This window comes from Coturnix japonica, unplaced genomic scaffold, assembly GCF_054131305.1.
Source record: "Coturnix japonica strain WE unplaced genomic scaffold, WE-NBRP24 Scf129, whole genome shotgun sequence".
In the NCBI taxonomy this organism is placed as follows: Eukaryota; Metazoa; Chordata; class Aves; order Galliformes; family Phasianidae; genus Coturnix; species Coturnix japonica.
In genome coordinates, this window is record NW_028189032.1 from 40322 (window position 1) to 64136 (window position 23815).

General features: G+C 55.6%; 1 protein-coding gene across 1 annotated transcript; it reads left to right on the forward strand.

Annotated features, from left to right (window-relative positions):
- The first annotated feature begins 50 nt into the window (after nt 1–50).
- LOC146751137 (mediator of RNA polymerase II transcription subunit 25-like) lies at nt 51–22207 on the forward strand. Its single transcript, XM_085535523.1, has 9 exons — nt 51–191; nt 264–402; nt 5978–6023; nt 10072–10196; nt 13542–13640; nt 14893–15013; nt 18602–18746; nt 20843–20967; nt 22118–22207. The coding sequence occupies exons 2-9, from the start codon at nt 284–286 to the stop codon at nt 22136–22138; spliced, it is 801 nt and encodes a 266-aa protein (XP_085391649.1). The 5' UTR covers nt 51–191; nt 264–283; the 3' UTR covers nt 22139–22207.
- The last annotated feature ends 1608 nt before the right edge of the window (nt 22208–23815 follow it).

The following is a 23815-nucleotide window of genomic DNA, read 5'->3' on the forward strand; positions in this document are numbered from 1 at the left end:
GTTTAAAGCCGGAAGTGGAGGCTCCTAAAGCCGGAAGTGAAGGTTCCTAAAGCCGGAAATGAAGTCTCCTAAAGCCGGAAGTGGATGTTCCTAAAGCCGGAAGTGAACTAGCGGAAGTGACGTCGCTTCTAGACCGGAAGTGAAGCTACGTCAGACCGGAAGTGGAGCTGGGATCGCGGCGGAGCAGCGCGGTAACGTACAGCTCCCTTCACCCCCCCCCCATCCCTTTAATCCCGGTTTCTACTTCCGCTTCCGGTTCTTAGGCCGACCCGGAAGCGGATCCATGGTGGTTTCCGGTCCTTCCGCCATGGTGGCCGATGTCGTGTTCGTCATCGAAGGGAGCGCGAACCTCGGGCCGCACTTCGAGGCGCTGCGGAAACAGTATCTGCTGCCCGCCATTGAGTGAGAGGCCATAGGGATACATAGGGATGAATGGGGACCCATAGGGACACATAGGGACCCATAGAGACCCATAGAGATACATAGGGACCCATAGAGATACATAGGGATGAATGGGGACCCATAGGGACCCATAGGGATACATGGGGACCCATAGGGACCCATAGAGACCCATAGGGACCCATAGAGACCCATAGAGACCCATAGGGACCAATAGGGACCCATAGAAATACGTAGGGAAACAGTATCTGCTGCCCGCCATTGAGTGAGACACATAGGGATACATAGGGATGAATGGGGACCCATAGAGACCCATAGGGACCCATAGGGACACATAGGGACCCACAGAGACCCATAGGGACCCATAGAAACCCATAGGGACCCATAGGGATACATAGGGATATATAGGGACCCATAGAGACCCATAGAGACCCATAGGGACCCATAGAAACCCCATAGACCCCATAGAGACCCCATTGACCCCATAGAGATACATAGACCCCATAGAGACCCATAGGGACCCCATAGAGAACCATAGGGACCCATAGGGAGCCATAGAGACCCATAGGGACCCCATAGAGATCCATAGGGACCCATAGGGATACATAGGGACCCATAGAGACCCATAGAGACCCATAGGGACCCCATAGAGATCCATAGGGACCCATAGGGATACATAGGGACCCATAGAGACCCATAGAGACACATAGGGAACCATAGAGACCTATAGGGATGAATGGGGACCCATAGAGACCCATAGAGATACATAGGGACCCATAGAGATACATAGAGATACATAGGGACCCATAGGGATACATAGGGACACATAGAGACCCATAGGGACCCATAGAGACCCATAGGGACACATAGTGACCCATAGAGACACATAGGGACCCATAGGGAGCCATAGGAACCCATTGGGACCCATAGAGACCCATAGAGACCTATAGGGATGAATGGGGACCCATAGAGACCCATAGAGATACATAGGGATACATAGGGACCCATAGAGACCCATAGAGATACATAGGGACCCATAGGGACCCCATAGAGAACCATAGGGATGAATGGGGACCCATAGAGACCCATAGGGACCAATAGAGACCCATAGGGAACCATAGGGACACATAGGGACCCATAGGGATACATGGGGGGCATAGAGACCCATAGGGACCCATAGAGATACATAGAGATACATAGGGACCCATAGGGACCCATAGGGACCCATAGAGACACATAGAGACCCCATAGAGATACATAGGGATACATGGGGGGACATAGAGATACATAGAGAGCCCATAGAGACCCATAGGGACCCATAGGGATGCATAGGGACCCATAGGGATACATGGGGACCCATAGAGACCCATAGGGAGCCATAGGGAGCCATAGAGACCCCATAGAGACCCATAGAGACCCATAGGGACCCATAGGGACCCATAGAGACCCATAGGGACCCATAGAGACCCATAGGGACCCATAGAGAACCATAGGGACCCATAGGGACCCATAGAGACCCCATAGAGAGCCATAGAGATACATAGGGATACATAGGGACCCATAGGGAGCCATAGAGACCCCATAGGGAGCCATAGAGTTACATAGGGAACCATAGAGATCCATAGAGACCCATAGGGATACATGGGGACCCATAGGGATACATTGAGACCCCATAGGGACCCATAGAGACACATAGGGACCCATAGGGATACATAGGGGGACACATAGAGATCCATAGGGACCCATAGAGACCCATAGGGATACATAGAGACCCATAGAGACCCCATAGAGATACATAGGGATACATGGGGGGACATAGAGATACATAGAGAGCCCATAGAGACCCATAGGGACCCATAGGGATACATAGGGACCCATAGAGAACCATAGGGATACATAGAGATACATGGGGACCCATAGGAATACATTGAGACCCCATAGAGATACATGGGGACCCCATAGAGACCCATAGGGACCCATAGAGATACATAGAGACCCCATAGGGACCCATAGGGAGCCATAGGGAGCCATAGAGACCCCATAGAGACCCCATAGAGATACATAGGGGGCCATAGGGAGCCATAGGGACCCATAGAGACCCATAGGGACCCATAGAGACCCATAGAGACCCCATAGAGACCCATACGGATACATGGGGGGCATAGAGACCCATAGGGACCCATAGAGACCCCATAGACCCCATAGGGACCCATAGAGACCCATAGAGACTCATAGAGACCCATAGGGACCCATAGAGACTCATAGAGACTCATAGAGACCCATAGCGACCCCATAGAGACCCATAGAGACCCATAGCTGCCCCCACCCCCCCCATACCCCCCTATATCCCCCCTAACCCCACTCATAGAGACCCATAGAGACCCATAGGGACCCATAGAGACCCATAGAGACCCATAGGGAGCCATAGAGATACATAGGGATACATAGGGACCCATAGGGACCCATAGGGAGCCATAGAGACCCATAGGGACCCATAGAGACCCATAGAGATACATGGGGACCCCATAGGGATACATAGGGACCCATAGGGACCCATAGAGACCCATAGGGACCTATAGGGACCCATAGAGACCCCACAGGGACCCATACAAACCCATAGAGACCCATAGAGTCCCCATAGACCCCATATACCCATAGAGACTCATAGAGACCCATAGAGACCCATAGGGACCCATAGAGACCCATAGGGATACATAGGGACCTATAGGGACCCATAGAGACCCATAGGGACCCATAGGGACCCATAGGGACCCATAGAGACCCAAAGGGACCTATAGAGACCCATAGAGACCCAAAGGGACCTATAGAGACCCATAGAGACCCATAGGGACCCATAGAGACCCATAGAGAACCATAGGGATGAATGGGGACCCATAGAGACCCATAGAAACAGATAGGGACCCATAGGGACCCATAGGGATACATTGAGACCCCATAGGGACCCATAGAGACCCATAGGGACACATAGAGACCCATAGAGATACATAGGGATACATGGGGGGACATAGAGATACATAGAGAGCCCATAGAGACCCATAGGGACCCCATAGAGACCCATAGAGACCCATAGTGACGCGTAGAGACCCATAGGGATCCATAGAGACTCCATAGGGACCCATGGAGACCCATAGGGACCCATACGGATACATGGGGACCCATAGAGACCCATAGGGACCCATAGGGACCCCATAGAGATACATAGAGACCCCATAGACCCCATAGAGACTCATAGAGGCCCATGGGGACCCTTAGAGACCCATAGGGACACATAGAGACCCATAGAGACCCCATAGGGACCCATAGAGACCCCATAGACCCCATAGAGACTCATAGAGACCCATAGAGACCCATAGAGACCCATAGAGACCCATAGGGACCCATAGAGACCCATAGAGACCCATAGGGACCCATAGAGACCCATAGGGACCCATAGGGACCCATAGAGACCCATAGAGACCCATAGGGACCCATAGAGACCCATAGAGACCCCATAGAGACCCATAGAGACCCCATAGAGACCCATAGGGACCCATAGAGACCCATAGGGACCCATAGCTGCCCCAACCCCCCCCATAACCCCGTATATCCACCCCCAGCCCCACTCATAGAGACCCATAGGGATCCATAGAGACCCATAGAGACCCCATAGAGACCCATAGGGACCCATAGAGACCCCATAGAGACCCATAGAGACCCATAGAGACCCCATAGAGACACATAGGGACCCATAGAGACCCATAGTGACCCATAGAGACCCATAGAGACCCCATAGAGACCCATAGGGACCCATAGAGACCCATAGCTGCCCCAACCCCCCCCATAGCCCCCTATATCCCCCCCAACCCCACTCATAGAGACCCATAGGGATCCATAGAGACCCATAGTGACCCATAGAGACCCACAGAGACCCCATAGAGACCCCATAGAGACTCATAGGGACCCATGGAGACCCATAGAGACCCCATAGACCCCATAGAGACCCATAGCGACCCATAGAGACCCATAGGGACCCATAGAGACCCATAGAGACCCATAGAGACCCATAGCTGCCCCATAGGGACCCATAGAGACCCATAGAGACCCATAGGGACCCATAGGGACCCCATAGGGACCCATAGTGACCCGTAGAGACCCATAGGGACCCATAGAGACCCATAGCGACCCATAAGAGACCCATAGGGACCCATAGAGACCCCATAGAGACCCATAGGGACCCATAGAGACCCATAGAGACCCATAGACCCCATAGAGACCCATAGAGACCCCATAGAGACCCATAGGGACCCATAGAGACCCATAGAGACCCATAGACCCCATAGAGACCCATAGAGACCCCATAGGGACCCATAGGGAACCATAGAGACCCCATAGAGACCCATAGGGACCCATAGAGACCCATAGGGACCCATAGGGAGCCATAGAGACCCCATAGCTGCCCCAACCCCCCCATGCCCCCCTATATCCCCCCCAACCCCACTCATAGAGACCCATAGGGACCCATAGAGACCCCATAGACCCCATAGGGACTCATAGAGACCCATAGTGACCCATAGGGACCCATAGAGACCCATAGAGACCCCATAGAGACCCATAGAGACCCATAGAGACCCCATAGGGACCCATAGAGACCCATAGGGACCCATAGAGACCCATAGAGACCCATAGGGACCCATAGAGACCCATAGAGACCCATAGGGACCCATAGAGACCCATAGAGACCCATAGCTGCCCCCACCCCCCCCATAGCCCCCTATATCCCCCCCATCCCCACTCATAGAGACCCATAGGGACCCATAGAGACCCATAGAGACCCATAGGGACCCATAGGGATACATAGAGAGCCATAGGGATACATTGAGACCCATAGGGACCCATAGAGACCCCATAGAGACCCCATAGAGACCCCATAGGGAGCCATAGAGATACATAGGGATACATAGGGACCCATAGGGACCCATAGGGAGCCATAGAGACCCATAGGGACCCATAGGGACCCATAGAGACCCATAGGGACCCATAGAGACCCATAGAGACCCATAGGGACCCATAGTGACCCATAGGGACCCATAGAGACCCCATAGAGACCCATAGAGACCCCATAGAGACCCATAGAGACCCATAGAGACCCCATAGAGACTCATAGAGACCCATAGGGACCCATAGAGACTCATAGAGACCCATAGCGACCCCATAGAGACCCATAGACCCCATAGAGACCCATAGAGACCCATAGAGACCCCATAGAGACCCATAGGGACCCATAGAGACCCATAGAGACCCATAGAGACCCATAGAGACCCATAGAGTCCCATAGGGACCCATAGGGATACATAGGGACCCATAGAGACCCATAGGGACCCACAGAGACCCCATAGTGCCCCATAGAGACCCATAGAGACCCATAGAGACCCATAGAGACCCATAGAGACCCATAGACCCCATAGAGACCCATAGACCCCATAGAGACCCATAGAGACCCATAGCTGCCCCAACCCCCCCCATAACCCCCTATATCCCCCCCATCCCCACTCAATGACCCCCCCCCCCCATATTCCAGGTACTTCAATGGGGGTCCTCCGGCCGAGACCGACTTTGGGGGCGATGTAAGTTACTATGGGGAAGGGGGGTGGTCTGGGGGGGTCGTGTAGGCCTCGTTGCCATGGCAACAGTGGGGGGGGTACTTCCGGGTTTGGGGGGCTGTGGGTTTCATGTAGGCCTCGTTGCCATGGCAATAGAGGGGGGGGGGGGGGGGGTTTTATGTAGGCCTTGTTGCCATGGCAACAGGGGAGGGGGGCTACTTCCGGGTTTGGGGGGGTGGTGGGTTTGATGTAGGCCTCGTTGCCATGGCAACAGTGGGGGGGGGGTTCCTTCCGGTTTTGGGGGGGGTGTGGGTTTGATGTAGGCCTCGTTGCCATGGCAACAAAGGGGGGGGAGGGGTTTACTTCCGGGTTAGGGTGAGAGCCTTGTATGGGGGGGTTCATGTAGGCCTCATTGCCATGGCAATGGGGGGGGGGGGGTTTACTTCCGGGTTTGGGGTGGGTTTTATGTAGGCCTCGTTACCATGGCAACAGAGGGGGGGGGGGCTACTTCCGGGTTTGGGGGGCTGTGGGTTTGATGTAGGCCTCGTTGCCATGGCAACAGTGGGGGGGGTTTACTTCCGGGTTAGGGGGAGGGCCTTGTATGGGGGGGTTCATGTAGGCCTCATTGCCATGGCGATAGGGGGGGGGGGCCTACTTCAGGGTTTGGGGGGGGTGGGTTGTTGTAGGCCTCGTTGCCATGGCAACAGTGTGGGGGGGGTTCCTTCCGGTTTTGTGGGGGGTGGTGGGTTTGATGTAGGCCTTGTTGCCATGGCAATAGAGGGGGGGCTACTTCCGTGTTTGGTGGGGGGGAGGGTTGATGTAGGCCTCGTTGCCATGGCAACAGTGGGGGGGGGGGTTCCTTCCGGTTTTGGGGGGGGTGTGGGTTTGATGTAGGCCTTGTTGCCATGGCAACAGGGGGGGGGGCCTACTTCCGGGTTTGGGGGGTGGTGGGTTTGATGTAGGCCTCGTTGCCATGTCAACAGTGGTGGGGGGGCTACTTCCGGGTTTGGGGGGGGTGTGGGTTTGATGTAGGCCTCGTTGTCATGGCAACAGGGGAGGGGGGCTACTTCCGGGTTTGGGGGGGGTGTGGGTTTGATGTAGGCCTTGTTGCCATGGCAACAGGGGAGGGGGGCTACTTCCGGGTTTGGGGGGGGGGTGTGGGTTTGATGTAGGCCTTGTTGTCATGGCAACAGGGGAGGGGGGCTACTTCCGGGTTTGGGGGGTGGTGGGTTTGATGTAGGCCTTGTTGCCATGGCAATAGAGGGGGGGGTTTACTTCCGGGTTGGGGGGGCGGCCTTGTATGGAGGGGGTGGGTTCGTGTAGGCCTCGTTGCTATGGCAACAAAGAGGGGGGGGGTTACTTCCGGGTTTGAGAAGGGCCCGTTTGTAGGGGGGGGTTCTAGTAGGCCTCGTTGCCATAGCAACAGAGGGGTGGGAGGTTACTTCCGGGTTTTGGGGGGTCGTTGCCTGGCAACGCTACGCAGGGGGCGTGGCTTAGGCCATATATGGAAATTGCATGTCGCGTTGCCGTAAAGCAGTTCGCGTTGCCCCGGTAATGCTTTGTGTCGTAATGTTGCCCATAGAGACCCATAGGGACCCATAGAGACCCCATGGGGACTCACAGAGACCCATAGGGACCCCATAGAGATCCCATAGACCCCATAGCTACACATAGAGACCCATAGGGATCCCATAGAGACTCATAGCGACCCCATAGGGACTCATAGAGACCGCATAGGGCCCCGTAGAGACTCCATAGTCCCTATAGATCCCATAGAGACCCATAGAGACCCATAGGGACCCCATAGAGACCCATAGAGACCCCATAGGGTCTTATATTGACGCATAGAGAGCAATAGAGACCCCATAGACCCCATAGGGACCGATAGAGACCCATAGCGCCCTATAGAAACCCGTAGGGACCCCATAGAGACCCATAGGCTAATGCCGTAAAGTGAAACTGCATGTCTCGCTGGCCGTCGCGCGTTGCCATAATGCAGGTTGCGTTGCAGTAAAGCAGCTCGCGTTGCCGTAAAGCAGTTCGCGTTGCCGCGGTAACACGTGTCGTAAATGGCCGTAGTACGGCGGTACGCAGTACAGCCTAGTGGTATTCAATACTGTGGATTGCCGTAAAGCAGGTCGCGTTGCCCTAGAGCAGTTCGGTCGCGTTGCCGTAAAGCAGTTCGCGTTGCCGTAAAGCAGTTCGCGTTGCCCTAGAGCAGTTAGGTCGCATTGCCGTAAAGCAGTTAGGTCGCATTGCCGTAAAGCAGTTAGATCGCGTTGCCGTAAAGCAGTTCGGTCGCGTTGCCGTAAAGCAGTTCGCGTTGCCGCGGTAACTGATGTCGTAAATGGCCGTAGTACGGCGGTACGCAGTACAGCTTAGTGGTATTCAGAGGCAGACAGGGACCCATAGGGACCCATAGAGGCCCCATAGACCCCATAGAGATGCCATAGAGACCCCATAGCATCCCATAGAGACCCATAGGGACCCATAGAGATCCATAGAGACTCATAGGGACCCATAGGAACCCATAGAAACCCATAGGGACCCATAGAGACTCATAGGGACCCATAGAGGCCCCATAGACCCCATAGAGATGCCATAGAGACCCCATAGGGACCCATAGAAACCCATAGGGACCCATAGAGACCCATAGAGACCCATAGAGACCCATATGGACCCCATAGTGACCCCATAGACCCCATAGAGATGCCATAGAGACCCCATAGAGATACATAGCGACCCCATAGACCCCATAGCAACCCTATAGTGCCCCATAGGGACCCATAGAGACCCCATAGGGTCCTATATTGACCCATAGAGAGCCATAGCGACCTATAGAGACCCATAGAGACCCATAGAGACCCATAGAGATCCATAGAGACCCCATAGACCCCATAGAGACACATAGGGACCCATAGAGACCCATAAAGACTCATAGGGACCCCATAGCGACCCATAGAGACCCCATAGAGACCCATATGCTGATGCCGTAAAGTGAAACTGCATGTCGCGCTATGCATCGCCCGTTGCCGTAAAGCAGTTCGCGTTGCCCTAGAGCAGTTCGGTCGCGTTGCCGTAAAGCAAGTGGCGTTACCCCGGTAACCAATGTCGTAAATGGTCGTAGTACGGCGGTACGCAGTACAGCTTACTGGTATTCAGAGGCAGACAGGGACCCATAGGGACCCATAGAGGCCCCATAGACCCCATAGAGACGCCATAGAGACCCCATAGGGACCCATAGAGACCCATAGAGACCCATAGGGACCCATAGAGACCCATAGAGACTCATAGGGACTCATAGGGACCCATAGGGACCCATAGAGACCCATAGGGACCCATAGAGACCCATAGGGACCCATATGGACCCCATAGAGACCCCATAGGGACCCCATAGACCCCATAGAGATGCCATAGAGACCCCATAGAGATCCATAGCGACCCCATAGACCCCATAGCAACCCTATAGGGTCCCCATAGGGACCCATAGAGACCCCATAGGGTCCTATATTGACCCATAGAGAGCCATAGCGACCCATAGAGACCCATAGGGACCCATAGAGACCCATAGAGACCCATAGAGATCCATAGAGACCCATAGGGACCTATAGAGACCCCATAGAGATCCATAGAGACCCATAGACCCCATAGAGACCCATAGGGACCCATAGAGACCCATAGGGACCCATACAGACCCATAGAAACCCATAGAGACCCATAGAGACCCCATAGAGACCCATATACTGATGCCGTAAAGTGAAACTGCATGTCGCGCTATGCATCGCCCGTTGCCGTAAAGCAGGTCGCATTGCCTTAAAGCAATTAGATCGCGTTGCCGTAAAGCAGTTCGCGTTGCCCTAGAGCAGTTAGGTCGCGTTGCCGTAAAGCAGTTCGCGTTGCCGCGGTAACACGTGTCGTAAATGGCCGTAGTACGGCGGTACGCAGTACAGCTTAGTGGTATTCAATACTGTGGATTGCCGTAAAGCAGTTCGCGTTGCCCTAGAGCAGTTCGGTCGCGTTGCCGTAAAGCAGTTCGCGTTGCCGCGGTAACACGTGTCGTAAATGGCCGTAGTACGGCGGTACGCAGTACAGCTTAGTGGTATTCAACACGGTGGATTGCGCACCGGAGTCGTACGTACAATGTCAGGCGCCCACCAGCAGCGCCCACGAGTTCCTCACCTGGCTCGACGGCATCCAGTGAGTGGGGGGGGCGGTTATGGGGCTCTATGGGGCTCTATGGGATCCTATGGGGCTCTATGGGGCGATTATGGGATGCTATGGGGCTCTATGGGGCTGGGGGGCAATTATGGGGCTCTATGGGGCTCTATGGGATCCTATGGGGCTCTATGGGGCGATTATGGGATGCTATGGGGCTCTATGGGGCTGGGGGGCACTTATGGGGCTCTATGGGGCTCTATGGGGCGATTATGGGATCCTATGGGGCTCTATGGGGCTGGGGGGCAATTATGGGGCACTTATGGGGCTCTATGGGGCTCTATGGGGCGATTATGGGATGCTATGGGGCTCTATGGGGCTGGGGGGCAATTATGGGGCACTTATGGGGCTCTATGGGGCGATTATGGGATGCTATGGGGCTCTATGGGGCTGGGGGGGCACTTATGGGGCTTTATGGGTTCCTATGGGGTCATTTATGGGGCTGGGGGGCACTTATGGGGCTCTATGGGGCTCTATGGGGGCACTTATGGGGCTGGGGGGCACTTATGGGCCACTTATGGGGCACTTATGGGGCTCTATGGGGCACTTATGGGGCTCTATGGGGTTGGGGGGGGCACTTATGGGTCTGGGGGGGGGTTATGGGGCTCTATGGGGCTGGGGGGCACTTATGGGGAGGGGGGGGTCACTTATGAGGTCACTTATGGGTCACTTATGGGGTCCTATGGGGTCACTTATGGGGTCCTATGGGGTCAGTTATGGGGCTGGGGAGCACTTATGGGGCTCTATGGGGCACTTATGGGGCTGGGGGACACTTATGGGATCCTATGGGGCTCTATGGGGGTTGGGGGGGGGCTATGGGGTCACTTATGGGGCTCTATGGATTCCTATGGGATCCTATGGGGCTCTATGGGGCTCTATGGGGCACTTATGGGTTCCTATGGGGCTCTGTGGGGCACTTATGGGTTCCTATGGGGCTCTATGGGGCTCTATGGGGTCACTTATGGGGCTCTATGGGGTTGGGGGGGGCACTTATGGGGCTATATGGGATCCTATGGGGCTCTATGGGGGTCGGGGGGGGTTATGGGGCTCTATGGGGGCTCTATGGGGCTCTATGGGTTCCTATGGGGCTCTATGGGACTCTATGGGGCACTTATGGGTTCCTATGGGGCTCTATGGGGCACTTATGGGTTTCTATGGGGCTCTATGGGGCGGGAGGGGGCACTTATGGGGACCTATGGGGCTCTATGGGTTCCTATGGGGTCACTTATGGGGCTGGGGGGCACTTATGGGATCCTATGGGGCTCTATGGGGCTGGGGGGCTCTATGGAATCCTATGGGGGTCGGGGGGGGGCTATGGGGTCACTTATGGGGCTCTATGGGTTCCTATGGGATCCTATGGGCCTCTATGGGGCATTTATGGGTTCCTATGGGGCTCTATGGGGCTCTATGGGGTCACTTATGGGGCTCTATGGGGTTGGGGGGGGCACTTATGGGGCTCTATGGGATCCTATGGGGCTCTATGGGGGTTGGGGGGGGTTATGGGGCTCTATGGGGGCTCTATGGGGCTCTATGGGGTCCTATGGGGCTCTATGGGACTCTATGGGGCACTTATGGGGCTATATGGGATCCTATGGGGCTCTATGGGGGTCGGGGGGGGTTATGGGGCTCTATGGGGGCTCTATGGGATCCTATGGGGCTCTATGGGGCGATTATGGGATGCTATGGGGCTCTATGGGGCTGGGGGGCAATTATGGGGCACTTATGGGGCTCTATGGGGCTCTATGGGATCCTATGGGGCTCTATGGGGCGATTATGGGATGCTATGGGGCTCTATGGGGCTGGGGGGCAATTATGGGCCACTTATGGGGCTCTATGGGGCTCTATGGGGCACTTATGGGGCTCTATGGGGTTGGGGGGGGCACTTATGGGTCTGGGGGGGGGCAATTATGGGGCTCTATGGGGCGGGAGGGGACACTTATGGGATCCTATGGGGCTCTATGGGGCATTTATGGGTTCCTATGGGGCTCTATGGGGCTCTATGGGGTAGTTATGGGTTCCTATGGGGCTCTATGGGGCTCTATGGGGGCACTTATGGGTTCCTATGGGGCTCTATGGGGACACTTATGGGTTCCTATGGGGCTCTATGGGGGCACTTATGGGTTCCTATGGGGCTCTATGGGGGCACTTATGGGTTCCTATGGGGCTCTATGGGGGCACTTATGGGTTCCTATGGGGCTCTATGGGGCTCTATGGGGCACTTATGGGTTCCTATGGGGTCACTTATGGGGTCACTTATGGGGCTCTATGGGGCTCTATGGGGCACTTATGGGTTCCTATGGGGCTCTATGGGGCTCTATGGGGGCACTTATGGGTTCCTATGGGGCTCTATGGGGTCACTTATGGGGCTCTATGGGGTTGGGGGGGGCACTTATGGGGCTCTATGGGGCTGGGGGGATCTTATGGGGCTCTATGGGGTTGGGGGGGGACACTTATGGGGCTCTATGGGGCAGGAGGGGGCATTTATGGGGTCATATGGGGGGGGTTATGGGGCTGGGGGGCACTTATGGGTTCCTATGGGGGGGGGGGGTTATATGGGGGCCATATAGGGTTGGGGGGGTCTTGGATGGGGGGGGTTATGGGGGGCTATGGGGGGGGTCTTGGATTGGGGGGGGATATGGGGGGGCTCTTGGATTGGGGGGGGGGTTATGGGGGGCTATGGGGGGGGTCTTGGATTGGGGGGGGTTATGGGGGGCTATGGGGGGGTCTTGGATTGGGGGGGGGTTATGGGGGGCTATGGGGGGGTCTTGGATTGGGGGGGGTTATGGGGGGCTATGGTGGGGGGTCTTGGATTGGGGGGGTTATGGGGGGCTATGGGGGGGGGTCTTGGATTGGGGGGGGTTATGGGGGGATATGGGGGGGGTCTTGGATTGGGGGGGGGGTTATGGGGGGCTATGGGGTGGGGGGGTCGATATGGGGGGGGTTATGGGGGGCTATGGGGGGGGGTTTGGATTGGGGGGGGGTTATGGGGGGATATGGGGGGGGGTCTTGGATTGGGGGGGGGTTATGGGGGGCTATGGGGTGGGGGGGTCGATATAGGGGGGGTTATGGGGGGATATGGGGGGGGTCTTGGATTGGGGGGGGGTTATGGGGGGATATGGGGGTGGTCTTGGATTGGGGGGGGTTATGGGGGGCTATGGGGGGGGTCTTGGATTGGTGGGGGTTATGGGGGGATATGGGGTGGGGGGGTCGATATGGGGGGGTTATGGGGGGATATGGGGGGGGGTCTTGGATTGGGGGGGGTCTTATGGGGTTATGGGGGGGGGTCTTAGAGCCCCCCCCCCCCCATTGATTCCTATGTGTCCCCAGGTTCGTGGGGGGGGGCGGCGAGAGCTGCAGCCTGATAGCAGAGGGACTGAGCACAGCACTGCAACTGTTCGATGACTACAAGAGGATGAGGGAGCAGATGTGAGGGGGGGGGCTTCAAAATGGGGGGGGGGCTTTAAAATGGGGGGGGGCTACAATATGGGGGGGGGGTCCTTAATGTGGGGGGGGGGTTAGGCTTTAATATGGGGGGGGGGTCTTTAATGTGGGGGGAGGCTACAGTATGGGGGGGGGTCCTTAATGTGGGGGGGGGGGGCACTTCAATGTGGGGGGGGGTCCTTAAGGGGGAGGGACTACAATATGGGGGGGAGGGGTTAATATGCGGGGGGGGGCTTAAGATGGGGGGGTGGGCTTCTAGTGGGGGGGGGGGGGTCCTTAATGTGGGGGGGGGCTTTAATATGGGGGGGGTCTTTAATATGGGGGGGTGGGCTTTTAATATGGGGGGGAGCCTTTAATGGGGGGTGTGGGCTTTAATATGGGGGGGTGCTTTAATATGGGGGGGGTCCTTAAGATGGGGGGGGGGCTTTTAATATGGGGGGGGGTCCTTAATGTGGGGGGGGTCTTCAATATGGGGGGGGTCCTTAATGGGGGGAGTGGGCTTCTAATATGGGGGGGGGGCCTTAATGGGGGGGGGGGGGCAGGCTTTAATATGGGGGGGGGTCCTTAATGGGGGGGGGTTAGGGTTTGATATGGGGTGGGCTTCTAATATGAGGGGGGGTCCTTAATGTAGGGGGGGGGTTAGGGTTTAATATGGGGGGGGGCTTCAGTTTGGGGGGGAGTGGGCTTTAAGATGGGGGGGGTTTAATGGGGGGGGGTCCTTAATATCAGGGGTGGGGGGGGGTTTAATATGGGGAGGGTCCTTAATGTAGGGGGGGTTAGGCTTTAAGATGGGGGGGTCCTTAATATGGGGGGTGGGCTTTAATATGGGGGGGGTCCTTAATATGGGGGGGGCTTTAATATGGGGGGGTGGGCTTTAATGGGGGGGGTCCTTAATGTGAGGGGGGGGTCCTTAATGTGAGGGGGGGTCCTTAATTTGGGGGGGAGGCTTTAATGTGGGGGGGGTTAGGGTTTGATGTGGGGGGGGTTTAATATGGGGGGGGTCCTTAATGTGGGGGGGGTTAGGTCTTGATATAGGGGGGGGTTAATGGGGGGGGGGGGTCCTTAATATCAGGGGGTGGGGGGGGCTTTAATATGGGGGGGGGGTCTTTTATTATGGGGTGGGGGTTCAATATGGGGCTGTGGTCTTTAATATGGGGGGGGGGTCTTTTATTATGGGGGTTGGGGTCTTTAATATGGGGGGGGGTCTTTCTATTAATGCCCCCCCCCCAATTTCCAGAGGCCAGACCCACAAGGTGTGTGTGCTGATCTGTAACTCCCCCCCGTACCTGCTGCCTGCAGTGGAGAGCACCACGTACTCAGGGTTCAGCACCGAGAGCCTCGTGCAGAGGATTGGGGAGGTACGGGGGGGTCTTTATAATGGGGGGGGGGCTTAAATTGGGGGGGGGGGCTTTATAATGGGGGGGGGTCTCGAAATTGGGGAGGGGGGCGGTGAAAGTGGGGAGGGGAAGAGGTGGAGAAATGGGGTGTGTGGCCCTTTAAGTGGGAGGGATTAATAATGGGGGGGGTCTTTATAATGGGGGGGGGTCCTTAAAGTGGGGGGGGGGGTCCTTGAAATGGGGGGGGGGTCGTTAAAGTGGGGGGGGGGTCGTTATAATGGGGGGGGGGGGAGGTGGAGAAATGGGGTGTGTGGCCCTTTAAGGGGGGAAATGGAGGGGTGGGGGGAGTCTTTATAATGGGGGGGGGGGCGGTCTTTATAATGGGGGGGGTCCTTATAATGGGGGGGGGGTCTCAAAATGGGGAGGGAGGTGGAGAAATGGGGTGTGTGGCCCTTTAAGTGGGGAAGAGGTGGAGAAATGGGGTGTGTGGCCCTTTAAATGGGGGTTTGTGGCCCTTTAAGTGGGGGAATGGGGGGAGGGGGGGTCCTTAAAGTGGGGGGGGTCATTAAAGTGGGGGGGGGTCCTTATAATGGGGGGGGGGTCCTGAAAATGGAGGGGGGGGGAGGTGGAGAAATGGGGTGTGTGGCCCTTTAAATGGGGTGTGTGGCCCTTTAAGTGGGGGGTCCTTAGTATGAGGGGGGGGTCTTTATAATGGAGGGGGGGCTTTATAGTGGGGGGGTCCTTAAAATGAGGGGGGAGGCTTTAATTGGGGGGGGGGAGGTGAAAATGGGGAGGGTTAGAGGTGGTGGATGGGGGGGAAAATGGGGTGTGTGGCCCTTTAAGTGGGGGGAAATGGGGGAGGAGGGGGGGTCTTTAAGTGTGGGGGGGGTCCTTATAATGGGGGGGGGGGTGTCTTTATAATGGGGGGGGTCGTTATAATGGGGGGGGGTCCTGAAAATGGGGAGGGGCGGAGGTGGAGAAATGGGGTGTGTGGCCCTTTAAGTGGGGGAATGGGGAGGTGGGGGGGTCTTTAAGTGTGGGAGGGGTCTTAAAATGGGGGGGGTCCTTAAAATGGGGGGGGGCTTTAAAGTGGGGGGGGGCTTTAATTGGGGAGGGGGGCGGTGAAAATGAGGAGGGGAAGAGGTGGAGAAATGGGGTGTGTGGCCCTTTAAATGGGGTGTATGGCCCTTTAAGTGGGGGGGGTTAATAATGGGGGTGGTTCATATAATGGGAGGGGGTCTATATAATGGGGGGGGTCCTTAAAGTGGGGGGGTTCCTTAAATTGGGGCGGGGGTCGCTGGAGTTGGATATGGGGGGGTAAATGAGCACCACGTACTCGGGGTTCAGCACTGAGAGCCTTGTGCAGAGGATTGGGGAGGTATCCTTATAATGGGGGGGGGGCTTAAAGTGGGGGGGGGTCCTTATAATGGGGGGGGGTCTCGAAATTGGGGAGGGGGGCGGTGAAAGTGGGGAGGGGAAGAGGTGGAGAAATGGGGTGTGTGGCCCTTTAAGTGGGAGGGATTAATAATGGGGGGGGGTCTTTATAATGGGGGAGGGGTCCTTAAAGTGGGGGGGGGGGTCCTTGAAATGGGGGGGGGGTCGTTAAAGTGGGGGGGGGGTCGTTATAATGGGGGGGGGGGGAGGTGGAGAAATGGGGTGTGTGGCCCTTTAAGGGGGGAAATGGAGGGGTGGGGGGAGTCTTTATAATGGGGGGGGGGCGGTCTTTATAATGGGGGGGGTCCTTAAAGTGGGGGGGGGTCCTTAAAATGGGGGGGAGGAGGTGGAGAAATGGGGTGTGTGGCCCTTTAAGTGGGGGTGTAGGGGCTTGTAAATGGAGGAGGGGGGGGGGTTTAAATGGGGGGGGTCCTTAGAATAAGGGGGGGGCTTTATAATGGGGGGGGGGTCGCTGGAATTGGATATGGGGGCTGAAAATGGGAGGTGGAGAAATGGGGTGTGTGGCCCTTTAAATGGAGTGTATGGCCCTTTAAATGGGGTGTGTGGCCCTTTAAGTGTGGGGAATGGGGAGGTGGGGGGGGTCTTTAAGTGTGGGAGGGGCTCCTTAAAATGGGGGGGGGGCTTATAATGGGGGGGGGGCTTTATAGTGGGGGGGGGTCCTAAAAGCACCACGTACTCGGGGTTCAGCACTGAGAGCCTCGTGCAGAGGATAGGGGAGGTATCCTTATAATGGGGGGGGGCTTTAAGTGGGGGGGGGTCGTTATAATGGGGGGGGTCTCGAAATTGGGGAGGGGGGCGGTGAAAATGGGGAGGGGAAGAGGTGGAGAAATGGGGTGTGTGGCCCTTTAAGTGGGGGGGGTTAATAATGGGGGGGGTCCTTATAATGGGAGGGGGGGGGTCTTTATAATGGGGGTGGTCCTTAGAATAAGGGGGGGATCCTTAAAATGGGGGGGGTCTTTGGAATGGGGGGGGAAGTGGGGGGGGAGGTGGAGGTGGAGAAATGGGGTGTGTGGCCCTTTAAATGGGGTGTATGGCCCTTTAAATGGGGTGTGTGGCCCTTTAAGTGGGGGGGGTTAATAATGGGGGGGGGGCTTTATATGGGGGGGGGGGGGTTATAATGGGGGGGGTCCTTAAAATGGGGCGGGAGGGTCCTTATAATGGGGAGGATTAGAGGTAATGGGGGAGGTGGAGAAATGGGGTGTGTGGCCCTTTAAGTGGGGGGAAGGGGGGAGGAGGGGGGGTCTTTAAGTGTGTGGGGGGGTCCTTATAATGGTGGGGGGGCTTTATAATGGGGGGGGGGCTTTATAATGGGGGGGGGTCTTAATAATGGGGGAGGGTTGTTGGAATTGGGGAGGGGAAGAGGTGGAGAAATGGGGTGTGTGGCCCTTTAAGTGGGGGGTAGGGGAAGAGGAGGGGGGTCTTTAAGTGTGGGGGTGTCTTTATAATGGGGGAGGGTCTTTATAATGGGGGGGGGGTCCTTAAAATGGGGGGGGGTCCTTAAAATGGGGGGGAAATGGGGAGGGTTAGAGGTGGTGGAAAATGGGGTGTGTGGCCCTTTAAGTGGGGGTGGGGGGGCTTGTAAATGGGGTGTGTGGCCCTTTAAGTGGGGGGGTTAATAATGGGGGGGGGTCCTTATAATGGGAGGGGGGTCTTAATAATGGGGGGGGGGCTTTATACTGGGGGGGGGTCCTTATAATGGGGGGGGAGGTGGAGAAATGGGGTGTGTGGCCCTTTAAATGGGGGGGAATGGGGGAGGAGGGGGGGTCTTTAAGTGTGTGTGGGGGTCCTTAAAATGGGGGGGGGGTCTTAAAATGGGGGGGGGGGGTGAAAATGGGGAGGGGAAGAAGTAATGGGGGAGGTGGAGAAATGGGGTGTGTGGCCCTTTAAGTGGGGAAGGGGGCCGGGCCATTTAAGTGGGGGGGAGGGGGGAGGTGGGGGGTGACTTTATAATGGGGGGGGGTCTTTATAATGGGGGGGGGTTTACAATGGAGGGGGGTTATGAGTTTGGGAAGGGGAAGAAGTGGAAAAATGGGGTGTGTGGCCCTTTAAGGGGCAGAAGAGGGGAGGTGGGGGTGTGTGGCCCTTTAAATGGGGTGTATGGCCCTTTAAATGGGGGCGGGGAGGCCCTATAACCCCATCTATCCCACCCCATAGCGTGGGATCCACTTCTCGGTGGTCGCACCCCGTAAACTGCCGGCCCTAAAAGCCCTTTGTGAGAGCGCGGGACCCGGCCCCGAACCCAAAGACTGCGGGCAGGACCCACGGCACCTGGTGCTGCTACGGGGCATCGCACTGCCTGGTATGGGGTATATAGGGTTATGGGGTATATAGGGTTAATGGGGTCAATGGGGTCTATAGGGTTATTGGGGTGAATGGGGGTATTGGGGTCTATGGGGTTAATGGGGTCAATGGGGTCTATGGGGGTATTGGGGTCTATGGGGGTAATGGGGTCTATGGGGGTAATGGGGTCTGTGGGGTTAATGGGGTCAATGGGGTCTATGGGGTTAATGGGGGTATTGGGGTGAGTGGGGGTATTGGGGTCTATGGGGTCTATGGGGGTAATGGGGGCTATGGGGGTATTGGGGTCTATGGGGGTATTGGGGTCTATGGGGTTAATGGGGGCTGTGGGGTTAAGGGGGGTATTGGGGTGAATGGGGGTATTGGGGTCAATGGGGCTATGGGGTTAATGGGGTCTATGGGGGTATTGGGGTTAATGGGGTTATGGGGTTAATGGGGGTATTGGGGTCAATGGGGGCTATGGGGTTAATGGGGTCTATGGGGGCTATGGGGGTAATGGGGTCTATGGGGTATATAGGGTCAATGAGGTCTATGGGGTTAATGGGGGCTATGGGGTTAATGGGGGTATTGGGGTGAATGGGGGCAATGGGGGTATTGGGGTCTATGGGGCTATGGGGGTATTGGGGTCTATGGGGGTATTGGGGGCATTAAGGGTATTGGAGTCTATAGGGTTAATGGGGGTTATGGGGTCAATGGGGTCTATGGGGGCTATGGGGTCTATGGGGGTATTGGGGATATTGGGCCTCTATGGGGTCTGTGGGGTCTATAGGGTCTATGGGGTCTATGGGGGTATTGGGGTCTATGGGGGTATTGGGGTTAATGGGGTTAATGTGGGTATTAGGGTTAATGGGGTCTATGGGGTTAATGGGGGTATTGGGGTCTATGGGGGCTATGGGGTGAATGGGGGTAATGGGGGCTATGGGGGCTATGGAGGTAATGGGGTCAATGGGGTTAATGGGGTCTATGGGGTCTATGGGGACTGCGGGCAGGACCCACGGCACCTGGTGCTGCTACGGGGCATCGCACTGCCCGGTATGGGGTATATAGGGTTATGGGGTATATGGGGTCTATGGGGGTATTGGGGTCTATGAGGGTAATGGGGTCTATGGGGGTATTGGGGGTATTGGGGTCTATGGGGTTAATGGGGGTATTGGGGTGAATGGGGGTATTGGGGTCAATGGGGGTTATGGGGGGTAATGGGGTGAATGGGGGTAATGGGGTCTATGGGGGTATTGGGGTTAAGGGGGGTAATGGGGTCTATGGGGTCAATGGGGTCTATGGGGGCTATGGGGTCTATGGGGTCAATGGGGGTATTGGGGTCTATGGGGTTAATGGGGGTAATGGGGGCTATGGGGTGAATGGGGGTTAATGGGGTGAATGGGGGTAATGGGATCTATGGGGGCTATGGGGTTAATGGGGGTATTGGGGTCAGTGGGGGCTATGGGGTCTATGGGGTCAATGGGGGCAATGGGGGCAATGGGGGTATTGGGGTGAATGGGGGTATTGGGGTATATGGGGTGAATGGGGGTCAATGGGGTTATGGGGTCTATGGGGTTAATGGGGGTAATGGGTCTATGGGGGTATTGGGGTCAATGGGGGCTATGGGGTCTATGGGGGTAATGGGGTGAATGGGGACTATGGGGTCTATGGGGGTATTGGGGTCTATGGGGTCTATAGGGTCTGTGGGGTTAATGGGGTCTATGGGGTTAATGGGGGTTATGGGGTCTATGGGGGTATTGGAGTCTATAGGGTCTATAGGGGCTATGGGGGTAATGGGGTCTATGGGGTCAATGGGGGCTATGGGGTTAATGAGGGTATTGGGGTGAATGGGGTCTATGGGGTCTATGGGGGTCTATGGGGTCAATGGGGTCAATGGGGGTAATGGGGTCTATGGGGTCTATGGGGTCAATGGGGTCAATGGGGTCAATGGGGGTAATGGGGTCTATGGGGTCTATGGGGTCAATGGGGGTAATGGATCAATAGGATCAATGGGATCAATGGGATCTATGGGGCTCAATGGGGCTCAATGGTCTCAATGGGGCTGGTTATGGGGTTATTATGGGGGTCTCTCACTGCCCCCCCCCCCCCCATTTGCAGGCAGCTCCCCCTGCCCCACATCTCTGCCCCCCAAGCAGCCGCCGCCCCCCCCTCAGCTGCCCCCCAACGCTGCCCCACAGCTGCCCCCCAGCGCCGCCCCACAGCCCAACACGCAGCCGTACCAGGTCAGTACTGACCCCCCCCCATTATAACCCCCCCATAGGGACCCCCCCATTATAACCCCCCCATTATAACGCCAATAGGGACCCCCCCATAGGGACCCCCCCATTATAACCCCCCCCCATTATAACCCCCCATAGGGATCCCCCCATAGGGACCCCTCCATTGAGACCCCCCCCCCATAGGGACCCCCCATTATAACCCCATAGGGACCCCCCCCATTGAGACCCCCCCCCATTATAACCCCCATAGGGACCCCCCACTGTGAGCCCCATAGGGAACCCCCATTGAGACCCCCCCCATAGGGACCCCCCCATTGTGACCCCCCCCCCTTTGTGACCTCCCCCATTATAAGCCCCCCATTGTGACCCCCCATAGGGACCCCCCCCATTATAACCCCCCCATAGGGACCCCCCCATTATAACCCCCATAGAGACCCCCATTGAGACCCCCCCCCCATTATAACCCCCATAGAAACCCCCCCATTATAACCCCCATAGAGACCCCCCCCATTATAACCCCTATAGGGACCCCCCCATTATAACCCCCCCATAGGGACCCCCCCATTATAACCCCCATAGAGACCCCCCCCCATAGGGACCCACATTATAACCCCCTATAGTGACCCCCATAGGGACCCCCTCATTGAGACCCCCCCCATTATAAGACCCCCATTATAACCCCCCTATAGTGACCCCATAGGGACCCCCCCATTAAAGGTGCCCCCCCCCATTAATTTATTACCCCCCCATTAATCAATTACCCCCCCATTAAAGGTGCCCCCCCATTAATTAATTACCCACCCCATTAATTAATTACCGCCCCTGTTAATTAATGCCTCCCCCCCATCTTCCCCCACCTGTTTAAATATCCCCCCTTAAGATCTGGGACACCCCCCCTTAATTAAGACCCTCCCCTTAATTAATTACCCCCTATTAATTAATTACCCCCTATTAATTACCCCCTCATTAATTAATTACCCCCCCCATTAATTAATGCCCCCAACCTCTTTAAATACCCCCCCACAACATAAGATCTGGGACCCCCCCCACTTCATTGGGACCCTCCTCTTAATTAAGACCCCTCCCCTTAATTAATTACCCCTTATTAATTAATTACCCCCCATTAATTAATTAATCAATTAATTAATTACAGGTGCCCCCCCCTCTGCTCTGAACGCGGCTCAGGCAGCAGCTCAGTCAGCGGTGGAGGCGGCCAAGAGCCAGAAGAGCATGGTGGCCAGATGTGAGTTAATTAACCTTAATTAGGGAGTTAATTAATTAATATGGGGGTAATTAATTAATGAGGGGGTAATTAATTAAGGGGGGGGGTGTCTTAATTAATGGGAGGGTCCCAATTAATGGGGGGGGTTCCAGATCTTAAGGGGGGAGGGGGGAGTATTTAAAGAGGTTGGGGGCATTAATTAATGGGGGGGTAATTAATTAATGAAGGGGTAATTAATTAATAGGGGGGTAATTAATTAATAGGAGGGTATTTAATTAAGGGGTGGGGGTTTAATTAAGGGGGGGGGTCATAATTAAGGGGGGGTTCCAGATCTTAAGAGGGCGGGGGTATTTAAAGAGGTTGGGGACATTAATTAATGGGGGGTAATTAAGTAATGAGGGGGTAATTAATTAATAGGGGGGTAATTAATTAACGGGGGGGGTCTTAATTAAGGGGGGGTCTTAATTATGGGGGGGGGGGATCGACATTTAACATACACCCCCCCCCCATAAGGATAAGGGGGGTGGCCAGATATGAGTTAATTAATGTTAATTAACGAAGGGTAATTAATTAATGGGGGGTAATTAATTAAGGGGGGGGTAATTAATTAATTAAGGGGGCTCTTAAATGGGGGAAAGTCTTAATTATGGGGGGGGGTCGACATTTAACACGCTCCCCCCCCCCCCCCTCCCCATAGGGATAAGAGGGGTGGCCAGATGTGAGTTAATTAACCTTAATTAACGAGGGGTAATAATTAATGAGGGGGGTAATTAATTAAGGGGGGGTGTCTTAATTAAGGGGGGGGGGTCTTAAATGGGGGGGGTCCTAATTATGGGGGGGGTCGACATTTAACACGCTCCCCCCCCCCCCCATAGGGATAAGGGGGGTGGCCAGATGTGAGTTAATTAACCTTAATTAGGGAGTTAATTAATTAATAGGGGGGTAATTAATTAAGGGGGGGTGTCTTAATTAAGGGGGGGGGTCTTAAATGGGGGGGGGTCCTAATTATGGGGGGGGTCGACATTTAACACGCCCCCCCCCATAGGGATAAGAGGGGTGGCCAGATTAGAGTTAATTAACCTTAATTAATTAACAGGGGGGGGTTAATTAATTAATGAGGGGGGTAATTAATTAAGGGGGGGGTCTTAAATGGGGGGGGTTCTAATTATGGGGGGGGGGTCGACATTTAACACCTCCCCCCCCCCCCATAGGGATAAGGGGGGTGGCCAGATGTGAGTTAATTAACCTTAATTAATGAGGGTAATTAATTAATGGGGGGGTAATTAATTAAGGGGGGGGTAATTAATTAATTATGTGGGGTCTTAAATGGGGGAGGGTCTTAATTATGGGTGGGGGTCGACATTTTAACACGCTCCCCCCCCCACCCCGATAGGGATAAGGGGGGTGGCCAGATGTGAGTTAATTAACCTTAATTAGGGAGTTAATTAATTAATGAGGGGGGTAATTAATTAAGGGGGGGGGGTCTTAAATGGGGGAGGGTCTTAATTATGGGGGGGGTCGACATTTAACACGCCCCCCCCCCCCATAGGGATAAGGGGGGTGGTCAGATATGAGTTAATTAATGTTAATTAACGAAGGGTAATTAATTAATGGGGGGGTTAATTGATT

Excerpts from the sequence above, each read along its gene's own strand:
- LOC146751137 (XM_085535523.1), top strand. The coding sequence starts at position 284 with ATGGTGGTTTCCGGTCCTTCCGCCATGGTGGCCGATGTCGTGTTCGTC. Across the intron at positions 18,747-20,842 it reads ACGGGGCATCGCACTGCCTG|GCAGCTCCCCCTGCCCCACA; the intron begins GTATGGGGTATA and ends CCCCATTTGCAG. Across the intron at positions 20,968-22,117 it reads CCAACACGCAGCCGTACCAG|GTGCCCCCCCCTCTGCTCTG; the intron begins GTCAGTACTGAC and ends AATTAATTACAG.